The 11703-nt window shown below is 33.2% G+C and overlaps 1 protein-coding gene across 1 annotated transcript; it reads left to right on the forward strand.

Moving 5' to 3' along the window:
- Positions 1–7617: 7617 nt before the first annotated feature.
- Positions 7618–11440, forward strand: LOC132750745 (uncharacterized). The gene is made up of 2 exons (XM_060740786.1): positions 7618–7931; positions 10294–11440. Exons 1-2 carry the CDS (start codon positions 7924–7926, stop codon positions 10799–10801), a joined length of 516 nt encoding a protein of 171 aa, XP_060596769.1. The 5' UTR covers positions 7618–7923; the 3' UTR covers positions 10802–11440.
- Positions 11441–11703: the final 263 nt, after the last annotated feature.

Genomic DNA, 11703 nt, shown 5'->3' on the forward strand with positions numbered 1-11703 from the left:
CAGCAGCATAATATTTAGGCCTCGTCACATTTTGAGTCTTCGTCTAAAACTATTTTGAGCTCAACCGACACATATCATAATTATCAGGAAGATAAATTAGCTCAAAGCAAAAAAAAGAAAAAGAAATAATAATAAAAAAACGTGGCATAATTAAGCTGCATGCTTCTGCACAATAGCGCTTTTTAATGTTTCTTTTCAACTTCAAAGCTCGTACTAATGACATTGATTTGAATATGTACTAGGAATAAAATGATGTATTGCATGCTTGTTGCGTGTCAAAATTGAAGAATGGTCTCAACTATATTTCCAAATTTGGCAGTGATATTGTGCTAAGTCTTTGAAATTAAACTTAAAATCAATGGCGTAGACACATTGTCTTGTTTTATTCTCAAGTATCTATGTGAACTATATAATGAAAATTGTCTTTCTTTTCTTAGGACTGTATTTTGGGTTTTTTCTTTCGGCTGTATAATGACATTTTAACAGTGACATGCCAATTTGTCTCCTTACAAACATATGATAAATACATTTTTGCTATGCCACCAATAAGCTCTTATTTTGTGATATTTGTTCAAGTTTTAAACCACAACATACAAAACATCTAAATAAATAAAAAATCGCAGACAAGGAGCAACTACTGCACCATACACAAATTGGTTTAAAGTTTGACAGTTGTCAGAACGTCACATGCAACAATATTAATAGAATGTCATCACGTACGGTTATCTTCTGCGTGAGCAAAACTGACGACAAGTTTAACATGACACAAAGAAGATTAAAATGTCATGATAAGGATGACAAAGTACACAATCTCCTAATAAAATCTTTTTTTATCAAACATGTTTAGAGTTGATTAGATATAAAGAAGCAACATAATAACCGTGCCTCGATTGATATATGGACAGAAAAAATCATAATGAATTTAAACATGCCATTAAAACATCGACAGACTCATATTGTAAGCTATGCATAGCTGTATATGAGTAACAATATTAGTCCATATTCCATTAATCATGATCACTGAATAGGCAGTCAAATCATATGAAAGGCAGTTATTACTTTCAGTTTTATAGAAATGACAATATCATTAAATAACATGCAACCTTTAATTTGCGTAAATCATCGACAAGTAAATGGTATTCAGCAATTCACACAACAATGATCCACTGTTTCCAAAAGGCGAATGTTTTGATTGCGTTATGCGTTTAAACAATAATTCAGTATAATCATTAACGACCGGCTTTCGCAAACATCTTTTCTTTAACAATTAAGTGAAATTTGTCTTTACAATAGTTTGTAAATGAAGAATAAATATGACTACGAAAAGCATTTTATTTAGTGAAATATAGTTTTTATAAATTCAAAAGTGAAATTATTAATTGGTTGCCAGTTTCCCTTCATTTGTATGATCTATTTTGGCGTATCAGTCAATACCTTAATTTATTAACGGGTATTTTTACTACTAAGTAGTTTTCCAGCGACAAGGTTCGAAAGCAGACGGAACTTTAGTTATTGCCGAGATATCTTTCGTTGGAAGATATGGGGTCTAAGCTGACGCAATTTCTTTATAAATGAACAAAACCATATAAAGCAGATACGTATGCATGTATAACTAAAAGTAGCATTTCTAAGATATCAAAACAGTAGAACCAAAGATCCTCATTCACATATCTTTGCATAGCAGATATAGCACCGTCAGGAACTGCGCAACACTTCTAATACAAATGGTTATATTTCCCAGGAGAAAACATTACTGTTTTATAAATAGTCAATTGTGAATAAAATAACAGAGCACAAATTGATTGGAATAAGGTCGTGACTTTATTGTGCATTTTAGTGAAAACAAATATCATCGTCAAAAAATAGAAATTATGAAATGAAATAGAAATTGTAATGAGAAAAATATGAAAGACAGCTCCCAGCTAAATGCATGGAAAGCTACATAGCAACGCAAAATGCTGTAAACTATGATAATAAGCTCAGAAAATGCTAAACTCTGAACTTGGGCTTACCGCTACGAGGTCAACGATTACGAATGTAAAGCGGCGTGGCATTTTACAAGAGTAAAACAATAACAAAGCTAAAGAGAAATCGGGGTAAATTGCTCCCATTAAATCTCTTAACAATGAGATATTCGCAATGATAATGAAAAGTCTTGAACATTATTTAACTTGGAGAAGTTACCTGAATACTATATAAAGTCACGACTGGATTAACACACAAGTGTATCAATTATACAAACGTATTTGCATTATGAAAGATATCTTCCAGTTTTAAGATTAAGATCAATAAAGTAAGGTATGTGAAAAACAGTAAAATAAAATCATGTTTGATTTCCTAAACCATGAATCTTGCAAATCGTGGTCGACTCGCCCAAGACAAACCAAATAAAACCCAGTGGGAAAAATTGGAAACCTGTACCCGTTTGTCAATGTCATAACACAAAAAATGTCGGGTCGCATCCTTGCAAATTCAGTAAGCATTAGAATATATAAAAAGGTAACATTTTAATCATTTAGTTCAAATAATAATTGTCAATACTGATAAATATTTGAATAATGTTTTTAAGTATTGTGTAATGTTCTAAATTACAACTATTTATTTCTACAACAAAAATTGTTGTAAGCAGATGGAGAACATCAAATGATTACTTTGATTGTCAACACATTAACTCATTTCAAACACTAAATGCGTGGAATATAATGTTTCCTGTAGACTGTATCAAATATGCAACAATTACTGGACATCAAATTCAAGCACACGTGTCGATGGAGCGGCAGGGAAGTAATGAAAACCCGGCTGGATTCAAGCTGAAAAATATAAACACTCGGCAGCAGAACATGTTTATGTAAAATTAAAATACAAGTAACACATGGGAAGGGAGGGTGGGATTTTAATAAGCGATGCTACTACGTCAAATTTTAAACTTTAAATGCACAGCCTTCGCAACGTACGCACGAAAAAATCGTGCTTGGTAAACTTACGAAAACCAGTTTTATCGGAGAGAATGCTTTACCGTTTCACATGGATGAGTTTTTGGGCACATAGACATATGCACCCGTCAAAAATTAAAAGGGATTTATTTTTCAAAAGAAGATAAATCTACTTATTTACAACTACCATAAATACTTGATAAGTACTTTCTGTCATTAATGTTTTTTATATTAATTACTAGAACCAGACTGGCGCCAAATAGCATTCATTAATTATTTGGTCTACATATATATAGGTGATAGCCTATCTTATATATTTTTATCTTTACAAGTTTATGTTATGGTGTTTTACAGATGTATTAATTTGTAATGCATGACCTCACTTATTTTTATGTATTACCAATATAACCCGTAACGTTTTTCTCTACATAACACATGACAAATTTGCTCCTTGTTATAATAAGCTTTTCTTTGGCGGTTTAACGGGAACAGGGATATTATGGGTCATACCGCACCAAACACTATAATAAGAAGGCCTTAAATGAGTTGGTACAAGCGAGTTTGTTAAATCTTAGATTATAACTTTAATTCCTTCATTAATTGATCAGGGTTTAAAATGGCACTGAGGCAAATTGTTCTCTAAGTGAATTGACTCAATTTAATCTATCACAGAAGTATGCAAGATTATGGGATTGAATAAGGAGAATTTTGACATTAAAATATTAATTGTAAGGTCTACAATATAGCGCATCGTCTCCTGTTAAAAGGTAAGAATGTGTAAATTTAGTACATTGTATGTCCAATTTTACATCTTAGATCATGACAATTCAGGAGAAACAGAGATGGTCATTTATCAAAACAAATGGTTAATATAATGAAGTTTGTTAAATACAGGGTTGTCCTATTGTTATGTCACATTTAGATTGAATAATTTGAGGGTTTAAAATTACTGTTTGGTAACAATAAATGTTCTGGTTGAGCATTTAAGAATACTTCCACCAAAGTAGTAACATTTTTCCTTTCCTCGTATTCCTACGTGGCCTTGAATCCAACATATTTTGACTGACTTAGTTTTTGAAATATCTTGAAATCGCAAAACAATTATCTTAATCTGAATCATTATATTTTGATTTTAAATGAAAATTACGGGAGAGTGAATCTGAGAACATTACAAATTTATTTCCATTATGTTGTGAAATGTATGATACTGCAAGATCAATACTTTCCACTCCATTAGTAAAAATAGATGCATTATCAGGCAGTCTTATTCTAGACGTAAAAACATACTTTCAAAGATACTACTTTGCAACCGTCCTTTGAGCCGTTCATGTTGAGTGTCCAAGGAAAAACAGATGCTCGCTTAATGATATTTTCCTTAGTTTCATAAAATTTTCTATTACATAACAACTCTTAACAGAACAAATTTATTAATAAGGGCAAAAGTGTAAGGTCTATGTTTCGTTAAGAAGCGTACTTTCGTAAGGAAGCATAAGAAAAGAACAAACGCCAAGCAAGTGCAAATTACTTTCTGTTCAGGCTCTCTTTTGCTTAAATAAAGTTATTTTGAATCAACATATTATACATTCACAGAAAGAAATATAATTTTGGTACTAATATACAGAAACGAACACTATTTAAAGCCTCCCTTTGGGTTCTGTAGGAAATACAATAAACAGAAACAATTTTATAAACTATTTATTAAAAACGATGGCAACAATGCACAATAAATCTCTGCTAATCATTTTTATCACTTAAAATACACAATAATTATACTTATTGTCCAACAACATTGACCTGGCACTCTTGCATTTGACCCTGTAGTCGGTATTTTCCGTAAACGTTACGATTTACTTGTAAATCGATATGAATGTAAATATCCAATTGTTAAAATGGTGTAAATGAAAATTCCCTCTTAGCGCAGTTGGTAAAGAGTTTTCAGTTGTAGACGTAGACTGGTAGGTTCGAATCCTATTTCAGCGCTTTATTTTTTATTTTAATTTTGAAATTGCCATTCTCTTTAAACTATTGAAAACCTTTTTATTGTTTGTACTATCTATGTAGAATTTTTAATAACTGCTTTTAAAGCATGTATGCGCTTAAGCATATACGATTGCATAATGTCACAAAAAGAACCGTTGAAAGATACTGTAATGAAATGAAATCAAAAATAAAAGACATAATTGTGCTTAAAAACACCACTTAAAAGGTATTCTAAAACCAGGTGTTATAAAACGATTTCAAATTAATTCTTGCAATTAAATTTAAAAAAAATCATAACGTGGTGTTGGTTCGGTATCGAACCAAAGACCTTCAGATCGGTAGTTCGACATCTATACCAATACACCAAACCTCACTGACGAGGGAAGTTAGCAAAAATATCGATATATTCGATAGGTAATAGTCAATGTTTATTCATATGACCTTTCCGAAAATTAATGAAGTGCCAGGTCAATATTGCTGGACAATACCTGGAGTGAACAAAAAAATAATATTTATTATCTGGATTACAAACTAACGTTAATTAATAATTAATGCAACGTTTTCGAAATTCCCAATGGAAATTATGCCATGGCATGTTCTTATCGCAAATTGCTAGTTTCGAGATACTAAGGTTTATAAATGATTTTGAAAAGATTTATAAATGCCCTTTGAACTTCAACACAAAGAACTGTTTTATACGGTAACACGCACTTTTTAAAGATAATAATTAACATGAAGTCAAAGAGAGAACTTTTCACATTTTAAAAAATAAATACATGTATGTATATATAAAATTAAAACACATTTAACTTTACATATTTGATACGTACACATGCATATAAAGGCGACTCTAAAAAACAACATACAGGGCAAGGAAGAGCTGCTGAAACATGTCAAGCAAATTATTAAGCAACCATATTTTTGTGAAGAAAAACTGATGTGTATTATTCCACATGTATTAATGTCATTACAGATATGTGTCGTTTTACGAGGAAATTCAATTTTTTTCATTTTCATTAAGTAAATTTTGCATTATATTAAGCGTACTAAGGAATATATTAAAAACTTAAGTATATGCAAATTATAGAAATATTATATATGTCTTCTGATTCATTAATGAAATCACAACCACTATCATAACAATTCCGTGTAAAGTCATACTATGAAAATCACATACAAAAAAAAACAGTTCCTTAAATTCGATATAACTTCTGATTCATAAAACAAATCAAAACCACTATAATGATAATTAACAGAGACAAATCTAAAATATAACCCAATTCAAATATGATTTTTATTTCACTCGTTAAACTTACCAGTCATAAATATACATGTAGGATTTACTTCCCTTTGTTTACAATCGGACTCGCAGAGGCGCATGCGTAAACTAAAAAGCAAGCGTCCATAGGACCGGTAAAAGCATGCGCCCCTCAGTTTTACTTTTAGCGTGAAAACAATCGGACGTTTCACTTATGCTCGCTTGTTACAGCGATATAGTTTCTTTTGTTGGACTTTTATTTTTTTGTTTTTTGTGTATTATGGCTGAAGCAGCGGTTCGGGCCGCTAGTGATAAGGATGACAGTTTTATTGATACCGAAAAAAGTGACAAATCTTCGACTTCGGTGAAATCGGTTCATTCGAAATCGAACACTAAACCACGTGCTTCGTCTAGTGGTCCAAAATGCAGTGTCAAGGATTTGGATAAAAGAGTTTCGGATATGGAACGTAAGTTTGACTCTGGTTTTGAAAAACTTTTTCAGTCTTTAGAAGTTTTAAAATCTACGTCACAGTATACAGAGGGTTCAGCCCTGCTGAGAACTGTTGATAATATGGGACAGCACACAGTGGGTTCAGCCCAGCTGGGAGCTGTTGATGAGGGTAGTAGCACTTTGGCTCACAGACCTCGTAGATGTATGAACATTAATGATGATGCTGTTACAGATGATATTTTGTCCTTGCATCCTAGAGATCAAGAGAGGCTTGACAGTTTTGGTCTTTGTGATGATGTTGCCTCAATTCATTCATCTATTTCTGACAGTTCAGCACCTCGTAATGATGCTTTTCAGGGGTATTTAAATCCAGAAACTCCTATTATGTTACAAGAGTTATTTGGCTCAGATAGTTCACAACATGATGGTGCTTCTAATGGTTTAATTTTAGATGATTTACAAGTGTCTATACTTAATAAATCATGGAGAGCGCAAAATCCGGAGCGTATTTCGGCTTATAAAGAAGAATATAAATTTTGCTTTCCTGTGCACGAGAAAAGTGTAGAATTTCTAGGGGTTCCTGGATTGGATGAATTATTGGAACCTATGCTACAAAAACGACATGGTGCAAAAATGACAAAAGCATGGGGTAAAAGCAGACAATTGTGCACTCAACAATTAAAGTCAATTGAAACACTTAATTACCAAGGACAATTAGCGTCTAGGTTGAACATTATTGCTATTTCTTATATTCAAAAGAGTTTAGGTAGCTTATTGTCTACTCTTAAGGAAAAAGAACCAAATATGGACAAAGCAGTTCAAACTGTAAGAGATATTTTTGAAATGTCGTCAAAAGCCTTGGATCAAGCTGGAAGATCACGGGCGTTTCATCATCTTTCCCGTAGGAAGGCCGCAGTATCAGATTCGGGTTTAAATACATTGAAAGACATTCAGTCAAAAGTTATGTATTTCCTCTTACGGCAGATGGTGTTTGGTTCGGGTCTGCAGTCTAAATTAAAAAATAGGAAAGAACAAAAAGACCAGTTAACAGACTTAGTTCCAGAATTTTTTGAAAGGCAGAAAAGGAAACCTGAGACTTCATATGAAAGGTCAAAATTTAAGAAGGCTAAAGTACAGCATAACACTGGAGGGCAAAGACAGTCTTTTCCATACAATGTATCTAACTGTAGGACTTTTCCATTAAGTGGAAATAAAGAAAATAGACAGAAAGATTTCAAGTCTCAAAGTGTGAAACCTAGAAGCACTGGTGCTATACCTACTTTTCGTATCCCAAAGAAACAATGACCAGGTAAGAAAAATTCTTTGTCTAGAACCCAGATACCTGTTGGGGGTCGTCTCAGATTTTTTGTGTCAATGTGGGAAAAGATAACCACAGATCAATGGGTAATTTCAGTAATCAGAGAAGGTTACAAACTAGAATTCGAGAAAATTCCTGCATTTATGGGTGTTCGACATACTGTCGTTCCCCAAAAAGATATTCCTATAATTTGAAAAGAAATTTCTTCTTTAATAGAAAAAGATGCTGTAGAAATGGTTCCATTAAATCAACAAAATCAAGGTTTCTACAGTACGTTATTTCTTGTCCCCAAGAAAAATGGGGAGTTAAGACCTGTTATAAATCTGAGACCTCTGAACAGGTATCTGGTCAAGAAACATTTCAAAATGGACACATTATCGAAAATAATAAATCTAGTAAAGCCAAACGATTGGGCATTTTCAATAGATCTCAGCGACGCATACATGCATATCCCAATTTTCCCAAAACATCGCAAGTATCTAAGGTTTGCATTTCAAGGGAAATGCTATCAGTGGAAAGTAATGTGTTTCGGCCCTACTGTAGCACCAAGAGTGTTTACGAAAATTGTGTCAGTAGTTGCAGCTCACTTAAGAACACAAAACATACGTCTAGCAGTATACCTAGACGACTGGTTATGTTTAAATCAAATACATCAGCATTTACTCAAAGATCAGTATGTTTGCCTCAATCTCCTCATAAAACTAGGATTTTTGGTGAATCTAGAAAAGTCAAATTTGATACCTCAACAGATAATAACATACATTGGGGCAGTATTCAATCTGAAATTGGGTCTTATTCTTCCAACAGAAGAAGGTTTTGAAATTCAGAATTGCCATCTTGGACTTAGTCAATGGCAAGAACAAAGCTCAAAATTTCCTTCATTTATTAGGTCTCATGGCTTCTTGCTTGGAACTTATTCCAAATGCTCGACTTTTCATGAGACCTATTCAATTACATCTGCTCAGTTTTTGGAAACCTTCAAGTCATTCATTGGACATGATCATTCCATTTACTCAACATCTTCAATCACATCTAAGATGGTGGTTAAATCCAGCCAACATTTTCAAGGGTCGCTCATTACATCAGACTTTATCAGAAGTAATAATAACCACCGATGCCTCCAAGAATGTATGGAGGGCATCTAGGGAACCAATATTTTCAGGGAAATGGTCATTAGATCATATCAATTGGCACATAAATTCTCTAGAAATGGAAGTTGTCTTTTAAACAGTAAGCCATTTTCTAAGTCAGATTCAGGGGAAATCAGTGTTCATCATAACAGACAATGCAAGTGTTGAACAATACATTAAGAAACAAAGGGAAACAAAGTCAAGCAAACTTTGCATTCAGACTTGGAAATTATGGACATTAGCTATTCAAAACAACATTTCATTGAGGGCAGTTCACATAGTCGGAACACAGAACATTTTAGCAGATCAATTGAGCAGACACAAAATAAGGGCAACAGAATGGTCCCTGAATCCATTTGTTGTTCAGAAAATTTTTCAATTATGGAGAACTCCTCTAATAGACCTATTTGCATCAGTAGACAATCATCAGACTCCAATTTTTTGCTCCTGGTTTCCGACCAATCGAGCGTTTGCGATAGATGCTCTGAGTATTTCATGGGAGAACATGTATGCGTATGCTTATCCGCCTCTATGCCTGATACCGAGAATACTGACATATATACAGCAGTTCCATTGTCAAATTATACTCATAGCTCCTCAGTGGCAAAGGAGACATTGGTATCCGGAAATTCTGAACTTGTTAGTAGCATGTCCCCTAAGACTACCTGTAATTCCAGATCTACTAGTTCAACCAAAAACTCTGATAAAACATCCGAATCCGGAAATTTTTCATTTAACAGCTTGGCTGTTATCGACAGACAATACGAAAAGACTGGATTTTCTGAAAACACTAGAAAATTGCTCAAAGCAGCCTGGAGATCAGGTACTCAAAGGGACTATGGTAGCAAGTTCAGAGTATTCAATAGCTGGTGTCGTACAAGGAAAGTTGATCCCTATTCTTCATCTCTGATTAATATATCACAATTTCTAACAGACATGTTTCATAAAGGTTTACAGTATAGAACAATAAGTGGTTACAGGTCTATGTTATCAGCTATTCATTCCCCTATTGATGGTCATAAAGTAGGTCAACACCCTTATATAATTCAACTGCTTAAGGGAGTTTTTAATTCTAGACCGCCTACAGTCAGATTGATTCCTGAATGGGATTTGCTGAAAGTGTTAAAGGCTTTACAAAAAGCACCTTTTGAACCTTTACATAAAGCTCCGTTGAAGGTTTTAACATACAAAACTGTATTTTTATTTGCAATAACTACTTTCAGGAGATGTAGTGACTTGCAGTCTCTGAAGTTAGGAGAAGGTTCAGTAAATATTCAACAGAAAGGTGTCACCTTTATTCGTCATGGTTTAGCTAAACAGGACAGACCATCACATTTCGGAGCAACTATTTTCATACCATCTTTTTCAGAAAATAAGAAATTGGATCCTAAAAGGTGTTTATTTTATTATTTGAAAGCAACTGAAAAATATAGAAAGTCTGGGACTGGTGAAGATGAAACAAAACTATTCCTTGGGTTAAATGAGCCACATAAACCAGTTAGTTCTCAAACGTTATCAAACTGGATTGTTCAGACATTAAAGTTAACACTTCAAGATAATAAGGTTAAAGTTAAAGCTCATAGTACCAGAGCTATTGGTCCATCTTTTGCATTGTTCAAGGGTGCATCAATTGAATCAATTTTAGCTTCAGCAGACTGGAGTAGAGAGACTACTTTTACACGTTTTTATCTAAGAAATGTAAATAGTACTTCAACAGTGTTGAAAACTTGAAATAAGTTTTTTGAACTAAAATTAAATTTTAACTTTTAGCGAGTCGCTATATCAACTTATTGAGGGATTTTTCATATTTTATGGCACTCGATAAGTGCATTGGTATATACATATATACATATATTGTGTACATTAGTGAAGATAGTGTTCTGAGAATATAGTGGACATAGTGTTATACAAGTGGAAACAGTATTGACAGTGTTGTTCTGTACATTTATACAAGAGGAAACATATATTCTGTACATAGTGGAGAATAAAGAATGGACTTTTTCATGTACATATTGGGAACAGATACATATTTGTTGCATAAAGATTTTTGTCAGTAGATATTACCCTGCACCACCATCAGAGGTGAGTATTGCTTTGAAATCAATCCTACATGTATATTTATGACTGGTAAGTTTAACGAGTGAAATAAAATTGAAAAATTTGTAATCAAGTTAAAATTTTATGAATAAGTTAAACTTACCAGTCATACTAGTTTCCCACCACCACCCCTTGGTAATATTCGGATGGTGTAATTGTTTTCACTTAATCAGTAAAACTGAGGGGCGCATGCTTTTACCGGTCCTATGGACGCTTGCTTTTTAGTTTACGCATGCGCCTCGGCGAGTCCGATTGTAAACAAAGGGAAGTAAATCCTACATGTATATTTATGACTGGTAAGTTTAACTTATTCATAAAATTTTAACTTGATTACAAATTTTTCAATTTTTGTCCCTGAAGCAACATTAAATATTTATTCTATTGCAGAATTACATTAAATATTTATGAAATCAATATTCGCACCTGGTAATAGCGAACAATAAACAAAACATGGGAACAATTGATTAACACTTAATCTGCTGAATTTATAAATGAACATGTTTAGCTTCCGTTTTTCGAGTTGTCTATCATTAAAA

Source organism: Ruditapes philippinarum, unplaced genomic scaffold (assembly GCF_026571515.1).
Source record: "Ruditapes philippinarum isolate M1 unplaced genomic scaffold, ASM2657151v2 ctg1476_1_1_1_1, whole genome shotgun sequence".
In the NCBI taxonomy this organism is placed as follows: Eukaryota; Metazoa; Mollusca; class Bivalvia; order Venerida; family Veneridae; genus Ruditapes; species Ruditapes philippinarum.